This window comes from Erythrolamprus reginae, chromosome 2 (genome assembly GCF_031021105.1).
Source record: "Erythrolamprus reginae isolate rEryReg1 chromosome 2, rEryReg1.hap1, whole genome shotgun sequence".
NCBI lineage: Eukaryota > Metazoa > Chordata > Lepidosauria > Squamata > Dipsadidae > Erythrolamprus > Erythrolamprus reginae.
In genome coordinates this window covers 313718003-313745450 of record NC_091951.1, presented here as the reverse complement: position 1 = coordinate 313745450, position 27448 = coordinate 313718003, and the positions used below count along the sequence as shown (strand labels likewise).

The 27448-nt window shown below is 42.3% G+C and overlaps 1 protein-coding gene across 1 annotated transcript; it reads left to right on the top strand.

Moving 5' to 3' along the window:
- Positions 1-9497: 9497 nt before the first annotated feature.
- FOXD1 (forkhead box D1) lies at positions 9498-11491 on the top strand. Its single transcript, XM_070736349.1, has one exon. The coding sequence runs from the start codon at positions 9641-9643 to the stop codon at positions 10835-10837; it is 1197 nt and encodes a 398-aa protein (XP_070592450.1). The 5' UTR covers positions 9498-9640; the 3' UTR covers positions 10838-11491.
- The last annotated feature ends 15957 nt before the right edge of the window (positions 11492-27448 follow it).

Genomic DNA, 27448 nt, shown 5'->3' with positions numbered 1-27448 from the left:
TCCTTATAATTTATGTTTGGTATGTATGTATTTGGTTTTAATATGATAGGGTTTTAGTTATTTCTTTTAATATTAGATTTGTGCCACTATAATATTATTTTTATCATTGTTGTGAGCCGCCCCGAGTCTTTGGAGAGGGGCGGCATACAAATCTAATAAATTATTATTATTATTATTATTATTACCACTTGAACTGTTATGAGGGTCGCCCAGAAAGTAATGCACCACATTTTTTTCTTTAACAATTATTTATTGAACACAATGAAATTTACACACAAGAAAGAATAATGTTTCCTCTACACTCCCTAATTTTCCACGTAATCTACATCCCGTTCTATGGCCTTCCTCCATCGAGATACAAGAGTGTGTATGCCCTGTCAGTACCACTTGTTCTGGTAAGGAAGCCACTTCTGCACTGTGCACTGTCTTCTAATGGCCTCACTCTCTGTGCCCAGCGACTAACCGTACTTCTGTCAACTGCAGATTCTCCACAAACTGTACACAAATGTTTCTGAATGTTCCCAACAGTTTCTTTCTCTGCAACGAGGACACGCTGCTTATAACGTACATCACTTACAGACACCATTTCACAACACTGCTATAGCTACGCTATCTCTGAAGAAACGCAAAATTTACACATGCACTCCTGACAATTCAAATAATGTATATCTAAAGTTTTGCATTTGTACCATTATTGTAGGCTGAGAAAAAGAATGTGGTGCATTACTTTCTGACTTTGCAAATTTTTTCGTAATTTTTTACCAATTCCAGACAATCGAATTCAAGATTAACCATAATAATAATAATTCACAACAATTGCAGGTATAATTATATTTTTACCTCACTCTCTAAAGTTCCTTCATAAAACTGTTCTTAATATAATTTGTCCTGTCTAGTCATCAAAGCCATAAATCACAAGCTCATTTTTTGTTAATTTATTAGATATTTTTAATCACCAATAAATATAATCAATTTTTGAGATATCTATTTCAGGAGAATTACTCAATTTCACAATTCCTCCATAGTAGTTAGCATCGAATCCTTCTATCTTTGTAATATAATAATCTTGCCATGGTAATCATACATTGAAATAATCTTCCCATGGTTTTTTTCTAACTTTATCTATTACTGCAGTTCACAAGGAAAAAAATTCACTTCGATTGAATATTAATCTTTTAAAACCTCAGTATCAACGTATATAATTGAAATCAGTTTTAAAAGCTTTTTTACATGTCCACCAAACATAATGAATTGTTCCTTCTTTTTGTTCACATTTCAAACACTACATTCTAGATTATTTCTTTGGCATCATGTATCAACAATATGTCATTTTATAAAAATTCCGTTTCAGATCATAACACATAACTTTCCATTCTTTTAATAATATATTTTCACATTGATCTGTCTGTATATTATAATCAAAATTCTTAGTCCACTTTATCATACATTATTTAACTTGTTTTTCTTCTGTTTCAAATTTCATTGAAAGTGTATACATTTTAACAATTACATGTTCATTATCAATGCAATTGTACTTTACCTTCTGTTTCATGTTGCTCCATGCCATCGGTTGTTCTGTGCATTTTGAATCTTTCTGATGACTAAATGGGAAAACCAATGAAAACTATATTCTTTTGCTGTTAATTGCTCTTTTGATTTGATTTAAATTAAATTTAAATTCTCCTTGATGGTTTTCCAATAATTCCCAGTACTTCAACCATTTATCATTGTCTGTTTATCTTCTATGAAAAGCTACCTGAGTTGAGACCCATAAACATGTTTTTGAGCATGACTCGGGTTTATATCTACTCCATATTCTCAATATGACACATATAAAACTTTTTAAAAAGTCTACATTAATTCTAACCTTTATTGTACCATTAATATCCATGCCACTCATTATCTAACTGTACAAAATCTCTTGTTTCTCAGCAGCATTCGTCCTTTCAGCCAGAACAAACAACAAGCAGCAGAATACAATTTCAAATCCAGTAAATGTAGTTCTTCTCTTTCCTTTAAATCTCTTAATATTTTATATTTATCTCATGGTTTTTTCTTTGCCTTATAAATTGAGATACGTCTTTTTTGCCATTATTTGAATGGAATATTGGTTGTCAAAATAGGTAGTCTGAAACAAAACACTATTCTTGATGAAACATTCATTCTTACAACAAACACTAGTAATTTTAATTCCTCCCAACTCCATATGTCCTTAATTTTACATATTAATATACCGTAATTATTTTGAAGTAACATACAATTCATATTTATCATAGTAACACATAAGCATTTTATTTTTTTTCTCAAAGTTAAAATCACTGTTAAAATCACCATTCCCTGTTAATTCCATTTAGTCTTCTATCTTCATATTTTTCTTTTCATTCTTGTCTTCTGATTATTATTAATCTTAAAACCCAAGTCATTTAATTTTCCCATTAATGTTTCTACTCGCTCTAGTGGATCTTTTAAAACTAACATTCACAAATGCTCTTAACAAGTTCATTTTTTTAAATCTTAAGCCCAATAACTCTCTCATCTTGTCTTATGTCTCTATTTAGTACTTCAAGAACTAAAATGAGCAAAAGTGGAGACAGTGGACAACCTTGTCTTGTCCCTTGTTAAATCATAAAAAATTTGTTAGTTCTCCATTAACTGGTTTTTTTCTGGGAAATATAAATTGAACTTCCTCATTTAATAAATTTATATCCAAGGTTTATATATTTCAGGACTGTAAACCCCAAAAAATATCAAATTATCCAAAGATTTCTCCACATGTGAAAACATCAGTGAAGCAACCCTTCTCTTGTGATGAACTTTCCATAATCTTGTCTCCAGATATGAGTGAGGCAAACTGAATGTCCTTTTATTCCTAAGTTAATACAGCCCTCGTTTCTATTTCATTGCTATCCAAAGCACCTTCATTTTGTTTGTTTTTTTAAAAACACATTTTGAAAGGAGATCAGGTGATTGCGATGACCTGAAACAGAGGAGAATAGAGAATAGCACTGATGAGCACATTTCAAGCCAGTAAAATGTTGTGCTGCTGACCCAAGGATTGGCAGACCATACAACTGTGTTGGGCTTTAAAAGTTAATGTTGGAAAAATTGTTTTGGGGACCCACAAGTAACACTTGTCTGCCTATATACAGATCCTTTCCCAATGCAGCATCTCTAGTGATTAGTGCTTCAGCATCAATGAAGAAGGGCTCTAATAAGATGGCTTCTCTTGCTTGTGAATATAGGTGAGAATGGCCCAATAAATTATAGCTCTAGGCAGAGAAGTACAAGTAATCTTGAGTTGCTTGGGGAACCTATTTTCATAAAGCAAAGTCCCGAGCAATGAAGGCTTGGTCATTTTAACACTTGAACTAACCATCCATCCATCCATCCATCCATCCAGCCATCCATCCAGCCATCTATCTAACTAGCTATCTAACTAGCTATCTAACTAACTAGCTATCTAGCTATCTATTGTGTTTTTATTTTTAAATATTTTTATTAATTTCCCACTTTTAAAAAAGAGAACGCAATATCTATTGTACTGTATTGTTTTGTGTTGTGTTGTGTTGTATTGTATTGTAGTTTTATGCCACTCACTCCAATGAATAAATAATTAAGCCATAAATGTGTAAATATTAAATAGTTATAAATGTGTAAATAGCTAATAGTAAACAATATTAGAATGTTAAGTGTTAGGAATTAGAGAAAACAGTAGTAAGGAATATAAGAATATGTATCTTTGCATGAAAATATATGTATAATTTTACTCTAGAAACTTTTGATAAGAGTGGGGAGGCAAAAACCGCTATATTAAATAAAAAATTATTTTAAAAAATCATAAATGCAACAGCAATAAAAACAACAATACAATAAAAGCAATATCCTAAAAAAACCCATATATACTTGCAGTGAATCCTAATTCCAGGGGGCTGCTGGAAAGCCAGGTCTTGACGGCTTTCCGGAAGGCCGATAGGGTGGAGATAGCGCGGATCTCTTGGGGGTCAGTTGATTCCAAAAGGTCGGATGATGGAATACCACCATCTCCAGAAGAAGAACCAAATGATGTTACTAAAACCACGCCTGTTGTTGAAAGGAGCCTTCCAAGCCATCTCACAAGTCATAGCTCTCTACTCAGTTTCCTCCAAGCTTGTCCAAGTTATTTAAAAAATGCGCCTTGTAGGATGCTCCCGTTCATGCTAAAAGGCTACTCATCATGACAATGATGGAGAGATGGACCAGAGTTGGGATCCAAAGCCAGAGAGAGCCAGAATGAGTCTGAGCATTTCTCCCCCGACCCCTCAATTCGATGGGGCAAGTGATGGGGAGGAAGTCTAGACTACCTCGAAGAAAGGAGCCTTCCTTGCAAACTCCACCACTCTCAGGGAAAAGGGGCAACCTCTTTACTTTCAACGCAGGGGATCTGATGGAGAGCCACCAGCCAACTTAAAAGAATAATAGAGCCTTTGAAGGAGCTGATGACAAGGCTCTGATCGGCCGCTAGGTGGCATCGTTTCTCTACGGCAGTGTTTCCCCAAGCGTGGCAACTTGAAGATATCTGGACTTCAACTCCCAGAACCCCCCAGCCAGCATTCGCTGGCTGGGGAATTCTGGGAGTTGAAGTCCACATATCTTCAAGTTGCCACGCTTGGGGAAACACTGCTCTACGGAGTCACTGCGGCAACTACCCGGAGGAAGGAGCCACTTCCGCAGGTCCTTCTGCAATCTGCAACCTCCGGAAAGTTGGGCTGCAGTCCGCACAACGCCCAGCTAGCTCGGTCGTTCCACCGGTTCGGTCGAAGAAGTTTGCTTGCCCGAAGATTAGCAGTTGGGCACATTGAACATCGCTCTGCGCCTCCGTTTCCCTGCACCAGTCGGTTGGGCGAAGGCGCCTTCTGAGCTTCTGCAGAGGGCGGCCGTCGTTAACCGGGGAGACGCGATCCTTCCCTTCCCTTTGCCCTTTGGTGGGGCACAAGCTTGCGAGCTTCTTAACAGAGTTGGAAGGGACCTTGCAGATCATCTAGTCCAACCCCCTGCCCAAGCAGGAGACCCTACAACTGCCCCTCCTTGGGATCGAACTCACGACCTCCTGATCTAGGCCACAACAGCTGCAGTGTTCTCCTGTTCTGAATCTCACAGAAAGGGGATGGTTTTAATCTCGCCTCCGATCTGGAAGATCGCCGATTTGGGCATCTCTTTCGGGTCCGACCTACCCAAGCGGTCCCTTCTGCTGCCAGAGTTGGATCGATCAACTTTTCAGTCGTAGTTCTCCCGCGGCGTTTCTTCTCCCTCTTTACTGCCGCAGTTCCCGGCTCGGTGAATCTCGGTCGGGGATTCTTTGGCCGTTCTCTTACTACACGCGAGTCGCGCCGATTCACTCGATCAGAATCAGTGGCGTCTCCACCTTTTCTTTCCCACGGGGTTTGGAGAAGCTGGAAAAGATGGAAGTCTTGTTTTACGATCGGAGAGCGCTCGGGGATGCTCTTCCCCCAACCGTCGGAGAGGAGAATTGGAAACGGACTGAAATGGGAATGTTGGACGGGTGGTATAGAAACTGTAACGAATCCAACCTTCGGGCGTGTCGCAGGAGCTCCGTTTCTCTCGTGACAGAATAAAGTCGGTGGTTATTTACATCTCTGGTCCTTTCCGGGCGATCTCTTCCTAGAGAACAGTAGCGTTTACCACTCGGAATTAACCACCTCCAGTGTGCGTTGTGCATCTGATTGAAGGGATCCACCTGATCCACGTAGATTTAATAATTCTTTAATTTTGTTATAATTAATTATAATGTTATAATTCTTTATGTATCTGTCCTCTCTCACCCCCGCCCTCCAAAGCCGACTAATATCTATGGAAATGTCCGCCATTCAGACTTATTCTTCAGCCAAAAACAGAGAAGAGGAAGAAGGAGGAGGAGGAAGTGGAGGAGGAGGAGGAGGAGGAGGAGGAGAAGAAGAAGAAGAAGAAGAAGAAGAAGAAGAAGAAGAAGAAGAAGAAGAAGAAGAAGATAAAATAAAATAAAAGAGGGTGCATGCAATTATTTAGAAATTCAGTCTTATTTCTGGGGGAATATGCCCAGAGATGCAAACATTTCCCATCTAACTCAACTTTAACTGAAATATTCTGAAATAGAAGAAAACTGAAAAAAAGTAAAATAGTACACATGATAGTACAATCTGGTATTACCAGAAACTTCAAAAATTGTAAATAAGCAATAAATCAACATAATTTTCAGACTTCTAACAAATCGTTCCAAATCCTTACTCATTTGTAGTCATAGCTGTGGTTCCTGGGCAGATAGATTCCTTGTTCAAATATTTAATGATACAACTTGGTATCTTTGAAGAAACTGTGGAGGGAATTTGTGTGCCCACTTATTTTTAACAAGATCGCTAGCTTTTTGTTATTTAGTCATATCTTTAAGGTATGTCTACATGAAAAAAAATTATTTGAGCAATGTAGAAATATATTGAACTAAATGGAATTTCCTTTAGCCTTCAAAATCATTTATTTGGAAGTAAATCCCAAGAAAATAAAATTGTTTGACTTCTAAACAATCTGCCTTATTTTTTTGCCATATTAATAGGTATAGTTAATTAATATAATTACTACATGTCTATAAACCGGATTTATTTTTATCTACCAGTTGAGCTAAATTGAGTTAAAGTATTCAATACACACTGCTCAAACAATGAAGGGAACACTTAAACAACACAATATACAAGTAAATCAAAGTTCTGTGAAATCAAACTGTCCACTTAGGAAGCAACACTGATTAACAAGCAATTTCACCTGCTGTTGTGCACACTCAACTTTGTACAGAACGAAGTATTCAATGATAATATTTCATTCATTCAGATCTAGGATGTGTTATTTGAGTGTTCCCTTTATTCTTTTGAACAGTACAAAATATATTAGTAGAAAGAATCAGAATTTTATTTCTAATATATGTAAGAACAAAGTGTAAGAGTTGCATGTCCCTTAATTTCAAAATCCTTGGTTACTTTAAGAAGCAGGGCCATTCCACTGGAAGGGATCTTATTGGTATAATTTCATCAGGGAAATTCTTTATTTAGAAACTTATTAGAGAAAATGGGATTTGTTTTTCTTTCTTTAAAAACGGTAGAGAGATTTCTCTAAACAGTCGCCCAATCTGAATGAAACCCTGCTTATTTTTATTTAATGACCAGTAGTTAAAATTATTTCATAGATGTATCAATACATAGACAGGAAGAATGGGGAAGAGAAGTTTTAATGCATGGAATAATTTCCAAACAGATTTGTCCTGGATCTGGTTGAATGTACTTAATTACACACAAACACAGACTCTACACACAAACACACACACACACGCTGTAATAACGAGCAAAAAGAAACAAACGTTTGGCCTCCTTTGGCATTTATTAGCTCTCCCTCCCATCCACCCACATGTAAGGGTACACACGAGCGTGCACACGCTTCTACGCGTTTCCCACGTTTTTAATTCACCGCCTGAAATCATCGGGGCGCTTTTTAAGAATGCCCACTTGATGAAACTGCCCATTGACTAAAGAGAGCAAGAAGCAAACCAGCCTCTTTGCCGTCGCCCCCCCCCCCCCCCTCGCCCCAGCGATAGGGCGTTATCACAATGCGGGTCAGGGAAGAGGCAGCGGAAAACGGCAAGTAGGTCGGCTCCGCCTGGCGGCGCGTTGGCAACAGCAGCACAGAAGCTCCAGTCCTCTCCTGCCTTTTCAGACAGCCCGGCGACCGCATTCAGAGCTGCAGAGCGACCGCCGCGCTCTCTTGCTCGCGAATGAGCCTCTTTGAAAGCCTCATTTCTGAGGAGAAGCGCACTGCGCTGTTAATGGTTGGAAAATCGTGACCGCCCTTGCTTTTTTTTTTTTTTTTATCAAACTTCATTTATGCCCAGTGGAGAGTTTGGTTGGGGAAGCGGAAAAAAGGGAGGAAGAGAAACAAAGATCGAGACAGTTTAGAAACAGGGGTCTCCAAGTTTGGCAACTTTTAAGCCTGGAGGACTTCAACTCCCACAATTCCCCTTAGCTGGGGAATTCTGTATAGTTTAACTTTAGGTGGCTGGGGAATTCTGGGAGTTAAAGTCTTACACGCTTAAAGTTGCCAACCTTGGAGACCCTCTAGTTTTAGAAGTTGCTTTGTCCCCATTGAAATGATTGAAACATAGAAGATTGACGGCAGAAAAAGACCTCATGGTCCATCTAGTCTGCCCTTATATCAGTGTTTCTCAACCCTGGCAACTTGAAGAGATCTGGACTTCAACTCCCATAATTCCCCAGCCAGCGAAGGGAAACACTGCCTTATACTATGATTATTATCAAGTCACCTTTAAAGAAAAAGAAAATCCCCCACCGGCTTCAGGCACGTTATATTTTTTCAATCGCTTCAGCCTTTCAGTAAACAAGTTTCTCGTTTTAATCTCAGCGGAGCGCGAAAGGCTCGAGCTAGGCGTTATTTACTCGGCTGCCAAACGACGGTCAGCCCGCCCGTCCCCAGGCGTCTTCGGGTGGTCCGAGCAGACATAACTTCTGAGGGGGGAAAAGATCCAGGCTGGAGAGAAGAGCCACAAACCTTTTGAGAGAGGGAGAGAGACCCTCGACCGAAGCACGCTCCCGTTAATCTACAAGGGCGACGAGAGACTGAGTGACAAACCTCGGCATTACAGTTTACTAAAATAACCAACCCCGTCTTCTTCGGACTTTGCCGGGGCAAACAACTCCGCCTCGGGGTTTCATTTTCTCCGCTTCCCGGCGTATTAAAAAAAAAAAAAAAAAAAAAAAAAAAAGCTCGGCGAGAATTTCTTGGGGCTCCTCCGTCGTCGCCACCCACTTCACCAACTGGCGCGCGACGCTCCCCACCCCTCTACGTTCCTCCCTGACAGAGTTTTTCCCTCAGATTTTTTTTTTTGGGGGGGGGACTTGTCGGCGGCACTTTCTCCAGGTCCCTCCAGTTTTGAGAAGAAACACATAACAACCAGCCATTCGGGGGGGGGGGGCAAGGAAAATCTGAGGCGGGGAAGCAGCCCGGCCACAGTCCGGTGGGAGGCGTGAGTGGGGGGAGGGGAAGTCAGCCAAAGGAAGAGGAGTTCCCAAGGGCGCCCCTCCCCCCCAATATACCCAGTGGGCTTTTTAACGCCCGGAATGAGAGCTCCGATTTTGCCTCAGTCTCTTCTCGTCGCGCTCCCTCCCCCCAATTTCGCCGCTTTTTTTTTTTCAGGAATCTTTTCCTCCCGATTGCGGGCGCTGACGTTGGGAGCCATGTGACTCTCCGCTCCGCTCCCTGCCCCGCCCGCCCGCGGGAGGAGAAAAGGCCATCCCCTTTGGGCACGGCCTCAGCCTGGCCAAGCTCCTCCGCGGGGCTCCGCTGCGTTTTTTTTTCCAGCCTCCCCGCGAGAAGGGTCGCCGTTGCTTCTTCCGCCCGCCACCACCCCACCCCCGCCACAGTCAAGGTTCACTCCTAACTGAGGGGAAAGCGAGCTCCCGGTTCGCCCACCCGCCGGAGAAGCCAGTCCAAGTCCGGTTGGTGGAGGAACGCCGGGCCATAAGCGGACAACCCACGCCCCCTGCGCGGGCAGCTGCCCCGCAGCCTCGCCTCCCCCGCCCGCTGCGCCCATGCCCGGCTCCGCCAAGCGATGACTCTGAGCGCGGAGATGTCCGCCGCCGCCTCCGCCTTGGCCGAAGAGACCGACATCGACGTGGTCGGGGAGGGAGAGGACGAGGGGGGCGGCGACGAGGATGAGGACGACGAGGAGGAGCCCCCTCCCCGGCGGCCCTACGACGACGACGAGGAGGAGGACGAGGCCATCTCCCTGGCTAGGTCCCCGCGGGGGCGCGCGCCGGCAAGGTCCCCAGGCTCCGGGTCGCCTTCCTCGCCCTCCTCCTCGTCCTCCGGCTCCCCCTCGCAGCCGGGACCCTTCAGGGCGGCCGGTGGCGGCAAGAGCAGCCTGGTGAAGCCGCCCTACTCGTACATCGCGCTCATCACCATGGCCATCCTGCAGAGCCCCAAGAAGCGGCTGACGCTGAGCGAGATCTGCGAGTTCATCAGCGGCCGCTTCCCTTACTACCGCGAGAAGTTCCCGGCCTGGCAGAACTCCATCCGCCACAACCTGTCGCTCAACGACTGCTTCGTCAAGATCCCCCGCGAGCCGGGCAACCCGGGCAAAGGCAACTACTGGACGCTGGACCCGGAGTCCGCCGACATGTTCGACAACGGCAGCTTCCTGCGGCGCAGGAAGCGCTTCAAGAGGCAGCCGCTGCCAGCCTCCGACCTGCTCCTCCGCGGGCTAGAACCCGCCGCCGCTTTCCTTCAGCCGCCGCCGCAGCCCGCCGCTCAGCCCTACGCCTACGGGCCTTACAGCTGCGGCTACGGCCTCCACCTCCAGCCCTACCCCGCGCCCTCCACGCTCTTCGCTTTCCCGCCCCAGGAGAGGCGGCCGTCGGCGTCGGGCCCCGTCCTGCCGCCTGCCCCGCCTTCCCTCTTGGGCCCGTCGGCGGCACCGGAGCTGGGCCGGACTACCAGCTTCAGCTACGCGGCCCAACTGGGCCCGTCGCTGGCCGCTTCTTTGCACGCGGCCGCCACCAAGACGTCCTCGGCCTTGGCGCGCTCCCCGTTCTCCATTGAGAGCATCATCGGGGGAAGCGTGAACCCCGGGCCGGGAAGCCGCTGCGGCTCTCAGGCCGCGGGGCTGCCGGTCCTGGCACAAACTTTGATGGCCTCGCCGTCGCCCTCGCTGACTTCTCCCGCCGCCGCCGCCGCCGCTGCCTCTCTAGGAACTCTGGCCCACGGGGCGGCCTTGGAAAGCTGCGCGGCCCGGATTTCCAATTGCTAGAGCGTGCCTGGGCCAGCCTTCGCCTCCCTTCGAGAGCAGCGACGCGGAGGGACCTTTCCGGACAGATCGACTCGCTGGTTGGTTTCTCTGGGGCCTTTTTCTCGCTTGTCTCCGGCCTTCCGGTTTGCTTCTCCTTCCGTACCTCTATTTATGCTAAGCCATTTCTAGATTGCTGCAGAGAGAGACAGATGGCAGGGGAACGGTCCTCTGCTTTGAAAACAGACGCCGTCCTTCCACCAACCCCCTTTCAGATATCTTTTTTAAAAAGTTTTATTTGCTTTCCCTTGAAGAGCTCACTGGGCTCCCCCAGGAAGGAAGGAAGGGGGGTGCATGGGAATCCAGCAAAAATGTCGAGGGAGTCGTCATTTGCAGCTCATTTCCCTGCCCCCCCCCCCCCCAATATTTCTTTTATGCACGGAAAGATCAAAATGTTTACATGGGAGAGCTTGTCATTCTTTTAACCCGGGGTATGTATTGAATGGAAGGCGCTCTGTCTTTTTAATTTGTATTTTATGTATATTCTTTTTATCGGGATTATTGTTAAGAGGACTGACAAGTTTTATTGTACCTTTCTTTTTTTAAAAAAACAAAACAACCCTTTTTTTTTTTACATATTGCAGGAAATAAAGCAAATGATTTTTCAAGAAAAAAAAATCCGGCTACTTAGGGCTATCTGCTCTGTGAAAATGTATTTGTAGTTCTAATTTGATCAATATTTAGGCAAATGAATAAAAATAACAATCACAAGATAATAATAGCGGCAAATGTTTTCTCGGAGGAGGCATGGTTCTCAAGATTTAGCCATAACCTAATCCAAATGAAAGGTCACTAAATCTGATAATATTTGCATGAGATTAGCAACTTTGATATGGAGTTATGTATTCCCCCTTTCCTGCAGTTGGTCTTCAATAATCTCACAGGCTCATAGTTGAAATCAGTAGGACTTCCTTTGTACTTAATCATAAAATAGGTTTATGGTGAAGACCAAATTTAACTACCTCATGCCTTGATCTACCCTGGTAGAAACCATTATAGTTCAGCATAGAATAATAGTTTTTTGAGCTTTTCATAAATAAATAACTCAAATGAGGGTAAGGAATAACCAGAGAAAACAAGGAGCTCTTTTAGTGATGGATAAAGTCTGGTAGCTTAATTATAATCTTCTCTAAGGACAATGTTATGTATTTGAAGCAAATGAATGTAAATTCTTTCAAGGATTTCAGAGTATAATGAACTTGGCAAGCTGATTACATTTGTATGTGTCCCCTACCAATCTATGTGATAGATTATAGATGAGGGGCACCCATTTATGGGTTTAGCGTTTAGAAACAGAAATAATGCAGATACTGTATATGCCTACCTTCCCAGCATTCATATTTGAATAGAAGCATGTATACATAACCAAATAAGAAAAAAAAAACCTCATTTAAACAAAGTTACCCTAATGTGCAGACAAATATTCAACACTTACTATATTGCTTTTAAATATACAGAAGTATAGAAAATATGTTGAGCTGATCTGGCATTTTGAAAATAGATGAGCAATTAAAACAGATTTTTTTAAAAAAAAAATCTTAGTGTTGCTAATTATAGGATAAGTATAATAACTGGTCTGATGTATTAATTTTAAAATAATTTTCAGTTCAGACAAAAAGAACCTAAAGAGTCTGCATATACCTAGATTCAAGCAATCTCTACAATATTTTGGTATTTTTAAAAAGTTAAATACTGTATAACACAAATTTTAAGGAATGCTAAAACCATATTCCTAGTTATGTGCGCCTTAAGGAAGAGTAATCATTATGGTATTAAATTTGTAAAGCAAATTTAAATACTGTTCCATTCCATAGTATACTGTAACGGAGCAGCACATTCCTTTGGGGAAAAACAGTACATAAATAAATGCTTCATGTGTTCTTTTCCAAGAAAAAAATACATCATACAGAGTTGCAATGACTGTTCAGAGCTTTAATAGTCGGGTGTGTGGGAACTCTACCTGAAAAGTTTGTATTCTCTCACTAAAAACTTGACTGCACTGTAGAAAGCAGGTGCTTAGCGGGGGGGGGGGGGAACCAGGAAGCTAACACCTCTCCCCTGAAACTCACTCACCTTAGGTATAACCTGTGATGCCTCTGACAAAACTCACCTGTAGAGTCTTAGATTTGGCTGCCTAAACTTGGATCTACTTTTCCTAAATGGTTGGACCATTTTCTCAGTCACCAAAATTCTTATCTAGGTTACTTATGTGTTAATTTGTTACTCTCAGTTAATGTTTCAATTTCATGACCATGCCATTTATTTGTCAAAAAGTTGTGGGGGGTGCTGGCAACTCTTATCTGCATTAATTATTGTTTGGTTTTCCTAAGGATTCAGAAGAATGCGGCAACCCAATTTCTTATCTTGGCAGCAAATAATCTAATGTTTTGTTTGTGTATGTGTTTATGTTTATGTTTATTTAGATTTGCATGCCGCCCCTCTCCGCAAACTGTGTGTGTGTGTGTATCACATATTTCATATACTGTACAGTATATATGTTTCATATGTATCACATATATTTTTAGTATGTTTTTTTCTGTCGGAAAAAAATCCTAGTCTCTCTTAATTTAAAGAAAAATCAGCAAAAAACATGCAATATATATCAAACAAAATAAAGGGAACACTCAAATAACACATCCCAGATCTGAATGAATGAAATATTCTCATTGAATATTTCATTTACACAACTATTCCATTTGCAGAACAGCATGTGAAATTGACTGTCAATCAGTGTTGCTTCTTAAATGGACAGTTTGATTTCACAAGTTTGATTTACTTGGAGCTATATTCTGTTGTGTTCCCTTTATTTTTCTGAGCAGTATACACACACACACACACACACACATGTTGTCATGTGTGGAAAGCTTGAGTTTGATTTACTTGGAGTTATATTCTGTTTTGTAAGTGTTCCCTTTATTTTTTTGAGCAGTGTATTTATAAAAAAGCCAGACTCTCCTGAAAGATAGAAACAAAGCGAAATAATAATAATAATAATAATAATAATAATAATAATAATAATAATAATAATTTATTAGATTTGTATGCCACCCCTCTCCAAGGACTCGGAGTGGCTCACAACAAGCAATATATATACAAATCCAATATTAAAAACAATTTTAAAAAGCCCTTATAAAAAACAACCATACAATCCAGACAAAGCAAATGAATTTCCAAATTTTCCACAAACCCGGGAAACTACTCTGATCTTTCATTTAGTAACTGGTCTCCAAAGTGTCCTGTGTTCAAAGTTCGCCCCAAAACGATTGTGAGTTGGGAAGGCTTTGCGGGTTGTGTGTTTGGAGAGGTGAGAGACCAAGGCTTAAGGGAAGAAAAGTAAGTACTGCTGCGTTTAGAGGTCTTTCTGTTGCATATTGCGAGTAACACTTTCTCTCTTCGGTGCGCACCTTCTTCCCGGACAGTTTAACGGGTCCGTGGGGTTCTTGACCGTTTCCTACCGGCGGTGAAGGGCCCAAACCCGTGGCCGAGGCTCGGTCTAAAGGCGATCTGCTCCACAGCACCTCAGCGTTTTCTTTATAGCCGGACTTCTCTGCTTTGCGGCGGTCCTTCCCATCGAGCCTCTGCCCTGGCTGGCTTGCTTGCTCGACGCCGCCTGGGAGGAAAAGGTAGACTCCCGCGCAAAAGGGCCCATAAAGCGGGGCAGAGATGCTGAGAATGACAAACCGAGGCTGTCTTCCAAGCGGCTTGCTGGAGAGAAACATAGCAACATAGATGGTTGGCGGCAGAAAAAGACCTCCAGGTCCATCTAGTCTGCCCTTATACTATTTCCTGTATTTTATCTTAGGATGGATCTATGTTTATCCCAGGCATGTTTAAAGTCAGTTACTGTGGATATACCAACCACGTCTGCTGGAAGTTTGTTCCGAGCATCTACTATTCTTAAGCACTCTTAAGAAGGTCTTAAGCATCAAACCTATCAGGAAAGACTTAATGAACTCAATCTGTATAGTCTGGAGGGAAGTGTTTTTAATAGGAAAGTGAACACAAGAACAAGGGGGCACAATCTGAAGTTAGTTGGGGGAAAAGATCAAAAGCAAGGTGAGAAAATATTATTTTACTGAAAGAGTAGTAGATCCTTGGAACAAACTTCCAGCAGACGTCGTAGGTAAATCTACAGTAACTGAATTTAAACATGCCTGGGATAATATAAAATAATATTTTTTCACGTTGCTTCTGATCTTTCCCCCACCTAACCTCAGATTGTGTCCCCTTGTTCTTGTGTTCACTTTCCTATTAAAAACACTTCCCTCCCGAACCCTTTAAACATATTTAAATGTTTGGATCATGTCCTCCCTTTCCCTTCTGTCCTCCAGAGTCCAGACTATACAGATTGCGTTCGCGAAGTCTTTCCTGAAAAGTTTCATGCTTAAGACCTTCCGCCGTTTTTGTAGCCCGTCTTTGGGCCCGTTCAATGCGATCAGTATCTTTTTGTAGGTGAGGTCTCCAGAACAGGCAGAGAGGGACCCTGCCTGCTGCCATTTTACAGAGGGGGCCCCAAAAGTCCCTTGGGGGGGGGGCTGAACCCACACCCACAGGAGAGTTGCTGTCTTGCGGGGACCGAGCCAAAACCCTGGGCTGAGAAACATACGGGGCGCGCTTGTGTGTGTGTGTGTGTGTGTTTGGGGGGTGATGTCTCCCCACCCTTCCTCCTCCTCATCTTTTTCTCCCCAAACTACCAAGTGGGGATTTTATTAAGACCCTTCCTCCCTCCTTCTCTCCCCCCACTCTCTGTCTCCCTCCCCCCGTTAGGGGAAGAATTAGGAGGGAATGATTTGGGGGCGCAGGAGAGAGCTAATGTTTCAGTTCGTGGCCAGGCAGGAGAAGGACCACACAAAAAGCGCACCCCCTCCCTCCTCTTCTTCGCTTGTCGGGCTATTATTACGCCGCCTTGTTAATCTAGGGACCGAGTTAAACCAAATGTTATCTATTGGGAACGTAATGAAGCCCTGATGTACGCGGCTGGGTTCCCCCCCCCCCCTTCTTCCCCTCCTAATGCCACACACGGTGTCGCTTAGCCAAGCCGCGGAGCCTGCGATTTCGCCCGATGCAACGTCTCTTTTCGCTTCTCCCTCCGCTAAAAAGGGAAGGAAATGGGTGCGATTCTTTTGGGTTCGGCTGGGCACTTTTTTGTCGTCTCCATTATCTATCTATCTATCTATCTATCTATCTATCTATCTATCTATCTATCTATCTATCTATCTATCTATCTATCATCTATGTACCTATCTACCTATGTACCTATGTACCTATGTATCTATCTATCTATCTATCTATCTATCATCTATGTATCTATGTATCTATGTATCTATCTATGTATCTATCGCTGTATCCACCCACCCACCCACCCACCTACCTACCTACCTACCTACCTACTTACTTACTTACTTGACTTCCATGTCGCCCAGTCCCGAAGGACTCTATTATTATTAAATCTATTATTATTAAATCTATATAATAATAATAATACTAATAATACTAACAACAATAATAATAATAATAATAATAATAATAGAATATTATTATATGTAATCTATAAAATAAGAATAGACTCTATTAAAACTATTACTATTACATTTAAATATGTTAAAGGGTCAGGAGAGGGTTCAGGAGAGGGAAGTGTTTTTAATAGGAAGGTGAACCCAAGAACAAGGGGGCACAATATGAGGTGAGTTGGGGGAAAGATCAGAAGCAACGTGAGAAAATATTTTACTGAAAGAGGAGTAGGTGCTTGGAACAAACTTCCAGCAGACGCGGTTGGTAAATCCACAGTCACTGAATTTAAACATGCCTGGGATAAACACAGATCCATCCTAAGATAAAATACAGGAAATAGTACAAGGGCAGACTAGATGGACCACGAGGTCTTTTTTTGCCGTTAATCTTCTATGTTTCTATATTTCTATTCTCCATTAATAATTTTTTTAAACCTTTAATCCTGGCTCATCCCTGAACTCCCCCCTCCTCCAGCATAGCGCTGGCTTTTCTTTCATGGCAAAATCGGAAAGAAATCAAGGGACAGGCCCGCTTTTCTTTGTCGGTTCAATGCTTCGGAACCCGGGAAGGGCCGCCGGGTTTGCTGCGAGCAGAAATAGGGGTGGCGGGGAGGAAAGAGCCACGGGCCCTCCCGATCTGCGACGCCTTGGAAAAGCTTTCGGAATATGAGAGCCTCGTTGCGTTTCTCCGCGATTCGGCTTTGCGGGGAGTCGAACTTCCCAACGCGGAAAACGTTCGTCCGCTTAGAACAAGATTTTTAATTATTGAGTCCCATGAGAAGTGCGACTTAGAAATTGGATTAAATCAATAAAATAGATAAGATTAACATAAATATTTATTCCAGGCGTTAAAAAAAAAAGCCGTTTATATCTTATTTGCCTTCTAACTTTACTGCTCAAAAAAATAAAGGGAACACTTAAACCACTGTTTCCCAACCTTGGCAACTTGAAGATATCTGGACTTCAGAATTCTGGGAGTTGAAGTCCAGATATCTTCAAATTGCCAAGGTTGGGAAACACTGACTTAAACAACAGAATATACCGTAACTCCAAGTAAATCAAACTTCTGTGAAATCAAACTGTCCACTTAGGAAGCAACACTGATTGACAATCCATTTCATTTTGTTGTCAGCACGTTCAACTTTGTACAGAACAAAGTATTCAGTGAGAATATTTCATTCATTCAGATCAAGGGTGTGTTCTTTGAGGGTTCCCTTTATTTATTTATTTTTGAGCAGTGTATTCCGAGATATTAATTGGTTAAGTATGAATGAAGGGATTATAGTGTCTCCCCCCCCCCCCTATTTTAATTCCACAAATCTTTTTTCTCTCGAAGAAAGGAACCTGGTTATTTTCCGCGTAGCTCCCCTCCCTCCCTAGAGTTTGTGATGGCAAGTGGATTATTATTTTTTTAGTCCTCCCCCCGGTCCATCTTCCTCCCCCCCCCCTCCATGGTTCCTAAATCTACCGCCATTTTTCGAGAGTCGGGTTTTCTTTCTCGCTCTGGAACTGATTTAAACGTGGGAATGAACTTCAATCTCTCGGATTATTCGCAGAGATTTGCCTTAAAGTCTCGCCGGCTCGCTGGAAACTTTCCCCCGACCGCTTTGGGTGAAGCGTAGGAGTCACATTGTGGCCAGGGGGGACCCGATCCCGTGGCTTTCTTTACTCCCGCGTCCATCCCTGCCGGCGGATCGGTTAAAACAAGGGCTGCTTCTCCGGAGAAAGAAGCGATAGGACCGAAGCATTCGCCTTTCTCGACCTTTAATACCCAGATCCCATCAGTCACAGTAAATGCTGCAAGCCCCCAGGGTGGTGGCGGCGGTGGTGGGAGGCACAGGGAGGCGAAATAGAGCTCATGGCGACCACCTCTCTGGATTTATGTGCCCCATAACTCAACCGCTGCTTCCTTTAAGTGAGTTACCAGCAGTCTACGCCGGCCTCCAGTTTTCTCTTCACTTTTATTGGCCTCCACTTGTTACATTGCTTTAGAGCAGGTAAATCCTGGCTCCCGCCCAATGCAGTTATGGTTACACTATCATTACACTATGATTACACTACTACATGCATTTTCTAGCCTCTGATTAAATTCCAGTAAATTTGCAACTACGTGGGCTGCGTTGCTCATCACTTTAACACAGATTCAGAGCTAGTCTCTCTCTCTCTCTCCCTCCCTCTCTCTTATTTATTTGTTTAGTTAGTTAGTTAGTTAGTTAGTTAGTTAGTTAGTTAGTTAGTTAGTCAGTTAGTCAGTTAGTCAGTTAGTCAGTTAGTCAATCAGTCAAGTACGTACTGGTAGTATACAGAGATATAACAATTTTTATATACAGGATACAGAGATATAACAATGTTTACATACATGATATTACAGTACTAATGATAGGGAAACATAAGGACTGGGACCTTAGGCTCTCTCTATATCTATATCGTATCTATATCTATCTATCTATCTATCTATCTATCTATCTATCTATCTATCTATCTATCTATGTTTAAACATACTGTATATAGACTGTATATATATTTATATACATGATATTGGTATTAATAATAGAGAAACATTAACATTAAGACAGGAACGGTATGCTCTCTCTATTTATTTAGTCAAGTACGTATTAGTAATAGAGATATAACAATGTTTATATACATGATATTGGTACTAATAATGGAGAAACATTAGGACAGGGACAGTAGACGCGTTCTCTCTCCCACCTCTCTCACTTGTTGAGGTACAGTAAATTAATCGACCAGGCTACACATCTTATGCCAGTTTACTCGGAAATAAATTCTGTTTCATTGAATAGCAATTCAATAGGAGATCGAAGGGTGCTTCGGAGAGGGACTTTGGAAATTGGGGTTCTTTCGACAGGAGTGATTATATAGCAGAGCTGGCTGGAGAATTCTGGGCGTTGAAGTCCACTAGTCATAAAAGTTGCCACGTTTGGGGAGCCTCTGGATGATAGCGTGTGTCCCCCCCCCCCCCCCAGTCATAGCGTGGTGTTACAAAGTCGGTCAGTGACTGGGAAACGGGTGGTGCTACCAAAAACTGGTTTAAAAAAAAGGTTATTAGCTAATTGTTTTTAATATTAGATTTGTGCTTTGTATTTTGTTGTGAGCCGATCCGAGTCTCTGGAGAGGGGCGGCATACAAATCCAATAAATAAATAAATAAATAAATAATAATACACTTTTTAGGCTGCTTCTGTTCTAACCACATCTAATCATTTAGGCTGTAGTGCTTCAATGTTCTCCATATATCCTCAATATCAATTTCATGTACCGTATATTTCTTAACCCTACATGTAAAGGAGGCAGCATTGGATGGATTATGAGTACCAAAGTTTTAAAAATGAAGAATTATTATTACTGTTACTATTACTATTACTATTACTATTGCTATTACTATTATTTATTTATTTATTTATTTATTATTATTATTATTATTATTATTATTATTATTATTATTTATTAGACTTGTATGCCGCCCCTCTCCAAAGACTCGGATTGGCTCACAACAAAATACAAAGCACAAATCTAGAAACATAGAAACATAGAAACATAGAAGACTGACGGCAGAAAAAGACCCCATGGTCCATCTAGTCTGCCCTTTTACTATTTCCTGTATTTTATCTTACAATGGATATATGTTTATCCCAGGCATGTTTAAATTCGGTTACTGTGGATTTACCAACCACGTCTGCTGGAAGTTTGTTCCAAGGATCTACTACTCTTTCAGTAAAATAATACTTTCTCATGTTGCCTTTGATCTTTCCCCCAACTAACTTCAGATTGTGTCCCCTTGTTCTTGTGTTCACTTTCCTGTTAAAAACACTTCCCTCCTGAACCCTATTTAACCCTTTAACATATTTAAATGTTTCGATCATGTCCCCCCTTTTCCTTCTGTCTTCCAGACTATACAGATTGAGTTCATTAGGTCTTTCCTGATACGTTTTATACTTCAGACCTTCCACCATTCTTGTAGCCCGTCTTTGGACCCGTTCAATTTTGTCAATATCTTTTTGTAGGTGAGGTCTCCAGAACTGAACACAGTACTCCAAATGTGGTCTCACCAGCGCTCTATATAAGGGGATCACAATCTCCCTCTTCCTGCTTGTTATACCTCTAGCTATGCAGCCAAGCATCCTACTTGCCTTTCCTACTGCCCGACCACACTGCTCACCCATTTTGAGACTGTCAGAAATCACTACCCCTAAATCCTTCTCTTCTGAAGTTTTTGCTAACACAGAACTGCCAATGCAATACTCAGATTTAGGATTCCTTTTCCCCAAGTGCATTATTTTACATTTGGAAACATTAAACTGCAGTTTCCATTGCTTTGACCATTTATCTAGTAACGCTAAATCATTTACCATATTACAGACCCCTCCAGGAATATCAACCCTATTGCACACTTTAGAGTCATCGGCAAATAGGCAAACCTTCCCTACCAAACCTTCCCCTATGTCACTCACAAACATATTAAAAAGAATAGGACCCAGAACAGACCCTTGTGGCACACCGCTTGTAACCTGTCTCTGCTCAGAATACTCGCCATTAACAATAACTCTCTGATGTCTATGCTTCAGCCAGCTTGAAATCCACTGAACTATCCAGGGATTAAGTCCAATCTTCACTAATTTATCTATCAGCTCTTTATGTGGAACCGTATCAAAGGCTTTGCTGAAGTCCAGATAGGCAATATCCACGGCACCAACTTGATCCAACACCTTTGTGACATAGTCAAAGAACTCAATGAGATTAGTCTGACACGATTTGCCTTCAGTAAAGCCATGCTGATTTGGGTCCAATAAGTTATTGTTTTTTAGATGCTGATTTATCCTCTTTTTGAGTAGAGTCTCCATCATTTTAACTACAACTGATGTCAAGCTAACTGGCCTGTAGTTTCCAGCTTCTTCTCTACTGCCCTTCTTGTGGATAGGCACAACACTGGCCATTCTCCAATCCTCAGGAACATCTCCTGTTAACAGGGATTGGTTAAACAAATCAGTCAGGGGGGTAGCAATGACAGATCTGAGTTCTTTAAGAACTCTGGGATGGATGCCATCTGGACCCATTGCCTTATTTATCTTTAATCTTTCAAGTTCTTCTAAGACATCGGCTTCTAAGATCACTGGAGCTGAATCCGTACAGCTGGAAGCAATGCTATATCCCTCTATAGTATTATTTTGTAAGGTGTCCTTTGAGAAAACTGAACAGAAGTAGCTATTGAAATGGTCAGCGATCTCCTTATTCCCATTAATGCATGTATTATTCCCGGTACTAAGCTTTGTGATGTTGCAGTTTTTCTTCTTCCTATCACTAATATATCTGAAGAAGGTTTTATCCCCCTTCTTTACAGATTTTGCTATTTCTTCCTCTTTTGAGGCTTTAGCAGCATATATTATCTGTTTCGCCTCCTTCTGTCTCATTTTATACACCTCTCTATCAGCTATACTTCCAGACTCTTTATACCTCCTATAGGCAGCCTTTTTTTCATTGACTATAGCCCTTACATCATTGCTAAACCATAGCGGTTTCTTCTTCCTTTTACCTTTAGTTACTTGCTTTACATAAAGTCTTGTGGCTTTTAAGATGGCCTTTTTTAATACAGTCCACTGGGTGCTCGCTCCTGCCATTTTATCCCTCCCCTTTAATTCATTATTTAAATATTCCCCCATTGCATTAAAATTTGTTTTTCTGAAATCCAATACTTTGGTTGCAGTATAGGATTGCTCACAATCAGTTTTTACATCAAACCACAAACATAGATGGTCGCTGCAACCTAAATTTTCTCCCACCTTGACCTCTGAAACCCGATTCCCATTTGTAAAAACTAAATCTAGAATATTCTCCCCTCTAGTTCTCCCCTCTTAACTAGCTGTGCCATAGCTGCTCCTGTAAAGGCCTCTACTATATTCTTACTTTTGCATGTAAGGGCACTGGGGATATTCCAGTCAACATCAGGCATGTTGAAATCACCCATAACCACAATATCTCCCTTTACTGCCATTAGGGTAATCTCATCCACCATCTTGTTGTCATGTTCCTCAGATTGCCCTGGAGGCCTATAGATCACCCCAATTCTAATGACAGAACCGTCTTTATTTTGCATGCAAATCCAGAGGGTCTCCAGATCTTTACATGTATTTTGAATTAGTATTGTTTTTAGACTTTCTTTAACATAAATGGCTACTCCACCTCCCCTTCTCTCTATTCTATCCTTCCTATACAGTGTATATCCTGGTATGGATATTTCCCATTCATTGGAATCCTTAAACCATGTCTCAGTTACGGCAACCAGATCCAAATTATCTCTAGATATTATGGCCATTAACTCACAGAGCTTGTTGCTCAAGCTTCGAGCATTCGTGCACATTACCCGAAGAACATTATTTTCATTATTAGTTTGCCCCTTATCATCAACAACTACATCTATTTTATTTTCAGCTCCCTTTTCATAAGCTTCCAGAAACTGATGTATCCTCATTGGTCGGGGACAGAAATCCTCCACATCTGGTACATCTCTGTCCCCTTTACCTAGTTTAAATGCCTGTCCAAAAAAGCTCTGAATTCCTCACCGAGCACCTGGGTACCTCTGTATGATGGATGCAAACCATCCCTCTTAAACAACTCCCTATTAGACCATCTACTGACATCATGACTTACATAACCAAAACCTTCAGCTTTACACCACTGCCTTAACCACACATTAAACTCTCTGATACAACTTGTTTTACCCTCCTGGCCACAAACCGGTAACACCTCTGAGAAAGTCACTGAATCAGTTATTTTACCCAGCTCCACACTTAGCCTTTGAAAATCTCTTTTTACTACATTAACATTTCTCTGGGACAGATCGTTTGTGCCAAGATGCACCACCACATCAACTTTATTACCTTTACTCACAGCCCTGACAATGTTTGTAATCCGCCTGCTGTCCCTGTGGGCAGTGGCTCCTGGAAGACACCTCATCACCTTCACCACATCCTTCCTCTGTCCCAAATCAACACCTCTGACAATCGAGTCACCCACAAGAACATGTGTCCTCTCTTTATTTCTACTAACTGGACTTGGTTTGGTGACACTATGTTCCTCATTTACAACAACTTCTCCTTTGAACATCCCCTCATTCTCCGCCTGAGGGGCCTTGCTAATATCTACAACATCCTTACTATTTAAATCCGCAAGAACATTATAGGAGTTGGATGCAGAGAGACCAAAATTGTTATGTTTTTGTTCAACTGCACGTAATCTTCCTGAACCAACAGTTGTCCAAACAGCCCTCCTCCTCGGGGGGCGCTGTGGAAGTGGAGGCTGCGCACATGGCTGCATTACAGCACGTGGCTGGGACAATCTTTCCACTTCTGCCTGCAAGCTACAAACTAAGGACTGCAATCTAGAGATCTCGCCATCTAACCTAGATGTCCTAATGCAAAGAGGGCAGTACCCCAAGTTCTAATATTAAAAACAATTATAAAATCCATTATAAAACAGTCATACCATCCAATTAAACCATACATAAAATGAAACAGCTAAGGGTCAGTTATGTCCCCCAAACGTGGTGGCATAGGTGGGTTTTTAGTAGTTTGCGAAAGGCAAGGAGGGTGGGGGCAGTCCTGATCTCCTGGGGGCGAGTTGATTCCAGAGGGCCGGGGCCACCACAGAGAAGGCTCTTCCCCTGAGTCCTGCCAGATGGCATTGTTTTGTCCACGGAACCTGGAGAAGGCCAACTCTGTGGGACCTGATTGGTCGCTGGGATTTGTGTGGCAGAAGGTGGTCCTGAAGGTATTCTGTTTGAATTATTGTAATGCAATTCAAGATTGATGGTATGTTATTTTGAATTATTATTATTATTATTATTATTATTATTATTATTATTATTATTATTATTATTATTAATTAGATTTGTATGCTGCCCCTCTCCATAGACTCGGGGCGGCTTACAGCAACGATAAAAACAATATATAATGACAAATCTAATAGTTAGAATCTAAAATAACAATAATACATTTAAAAAGTCTAAAAAACAAGAAACCCCAATATATAAAATACATACATACAGTCATATCATACACAGAAAACTACATAGGCAGGGGGAGATGTTTCAGTTCCCCGATGCTTGACGACAGAGGTGGGTTTTAAGGAGTTTACGAAAGGCAAAAAGGGAATATGTGATTGGAGTGTGGGGGGGAAATCTTTACCCACAAAAACTCCGGTAAAGACAGGAGAGGGGGCCCTTCTTGCCTAGTTTAAACCAGCAGATTCCGCAGCAGGGCCAGATCGGATCTGGTGGAGAGTGTCTCAGGCCTATCTTTGGATTGGCCCCTTGCAGGTGGGAAAAGAACCGAGTTCCCAGCTCTGATGGAGACACCCAGGCAAAGCTCTCAGTACTCCAAAGTGGAGAATATGCACTCAACCAGCCAAGTCCTTCAGGAAGAAATAGGATTCATGGAGCAGGCCTCACTGCCCTTTCCTGCCCTCCAATGGCCGACTGCTCCCCGAGGCTGCCTCCTCCTGGTCTCGATCTTTATTTGTGTATTTATTTATTTGTTTGCTTTGTCTAGTGCAGTGTTTCCCAACCTTGGCAACTTGAAGATATTTGGACTTCAACTCCCAGAATTCCCCAGCCAGGTTGGGAAACACTGGTCTAGTGCATAGTGGAGGTATGTGAAGATATAATAACATTTATACACATGAATACAAAGATTAGAAAAACATTAGAAATAGTAATATTCATATACACGAGTGATCCTCTCCATGGTACTTTAGTACGACCACACTTGGAATACTGTGTTCAGTTCTGGGGGCCCCAATTTTAAAAAGGACATTGATAAACTAGAGCAAGTTCAAAGGAGAGTGACAAGGATGGTGAGTGGTCTGGAGACCATGTCCTATGAGGAATGGTTAAAGGATCTAGGGATGTTTAGTCTGCAAAGGAGAAGACTGAGAGGAGACTTGATAGCTGTCTACAAATATCTGAAGGGCTGTCACAGAGTAGAGGCATCAGCATTGTTCTCATTAGCACATGGAACGATTAGAAACCATGGAATGAAACTGCAAGGGAGTAGATTTAGATTAGATATCAGAAAAAACTTTCTAAAGGTAAGGGTGATAAACAGGTGGAACAGTTTGCCATAGGAGATGGTGGGCTCGCCTTCACTGGAGGTCTTCAAACAGAGACTGGACAGTCATCTTTTCTGGGATGGTTTAATGTATCCTGCACTGAGCAAGGGGTTGGACCCGGTGACACTCGAGGTCCCTTCCAACTCTATGATTCTATGATGCTAGTAAAAAAACATCACCCCAGTCATGCTTTACAAACCTGCACTCTCCCTGATTTCATCCCACTAGATCTAATGAGCAATATTTTGTGGGACTTTTTCTGCTGTGGCCCCTGCACTGCAGAAACTTCTCTGCACTCTTTCTAGAGCAAGGGTCCCCAAACTTTTTACACAGGGGGCCAGTTCATTGTCCCTCGAACTGTTGTAGGGCCAGATTATAAAAAAAACTATGAACAAATCCCTATGCACACTGCACATACCTTATTTTAAAGTAAAAAACAAAATGGGAACATACTATTTAGAGGGGGGGGGAAAGAAATCTGAAATTCATATATGTTTATGTTTTGTTTTTAATTTTATTTTGTTAACATCTGATTGGCTATACGTACAAGGTTTTCTTAGTTTATAGAAAAATGTATAAAGAAAGAAGGAAGCACTTTGGCATAATGATTAATAAGTTAGAAATATAATTGGTGTTGTACTTTTTGAAGGAACATTAAGGAGATAATTTAATTAAAAGAAAAGTATGTACCTGTGCTCCTGTCACTCACCCGTGGGCCAGATAAATGGCCTCAGCGGGCCGCATGCGGCCCGCAGGCCGTAGTTTGGGGACCGCTGTTCTAGAGTCTCAACATCCTTTTTGCATTGTGGCGACCAAAACTGAATGCGGTGTGGCTTTACCAAGGCCTTATAAAGTGGTATTAACACTTCACGTGATCTTGATATTGTTCTTCTTTTGTGCACCTGCCTTTGTGGAGGAGCTTAGCCGGCACCTGCACTTGGCGATCTGAAGCACTTTTTCTTTTCGCTGGGCCATAGGGATGTTTGGGCCGAGGGAAAGGAAGCTTTGCAATTGGGATGTTAAAGATCGATGCTGCCACAGGTCTGAGAGGGGGGCAGCTGGCTTTGAAGCCTGAGTGGATCTGAGAAGGAAGGATCCAGGCTTTCTCTGGGCCTTGTGGGCCTCTGGTGAAAGGCCAGCCAGGATGGTTGGCTTAGGCCTCCTCCAATTCAGGCAGGAGGGACGTTAAGTGCCGGGTAATCTAAGACAGGAGTCTCTAACCTTGGCACCTTGAAGACTTGTGGACTTCAACTCCCAGAGTTCCTCAGCCAGCTTTGCTGGCTGAGGAACTCTGGGAATTGAAGTCCACAAGTCTTAAAGGTGCCACAGTTGGAGACCCCTGATCTAAGAAACTGTTTTCAGAGTGTGTGGCCCCATTCAGTGCCAGGTCTGCTGCCTTCACAGAACTTGTTGACTAAAGGAACCCGTTTTGTGTGTTCGCTTCGCCACAAGCCTAACCAATTCCGCTGGATATGCCCAACGTGCTAAACCATAAACAAGCAAACCCTTGCCAAGACTAAAAACTAGTTTTAAGTTTGCTATGTTGAAACAAAACTATATAGACAGCAGTGTCTCTCTAAGATTTCAGCAAGAATTTTCCTGCTTCTACTTAAAATGTACAGGTTTGATGTACAAGCAAATCAACAAGCCAGTGTCTGAGTTTGGTCAAAGAAGTCAAAATGGGAGCTGTGATGGAAGCTCTACCTGATTTGTATGCCTGGCACATAAACCCTGCCCATCCCTGTAATGTATCAAATTGATGCCCCCCCCATCCTGAAATAGCATTTAGACTTATATGCCGCTTCATAGTGCTTTTTACAGCCCTCTCTAAGTGGTTTACAGAATCAGCATATGGCTCCCAACAATCCAGGTCCTAATTTTACCCACCTTGGAAGGATGGACGGCTGAGTCAACCTTGAGCCGGTGGTGAGTTATGAACAGCT

Bases quoted from the DNA above. Each gene is read 5' to 3' on its own strand.
- FOXD1 (XM_070736349.1), top strand. From the start codon at position 9,641: ATGACTCTGAGCGCGGAGATGTCCGCCGCCGCCTCCGCCTTGGCCGAA.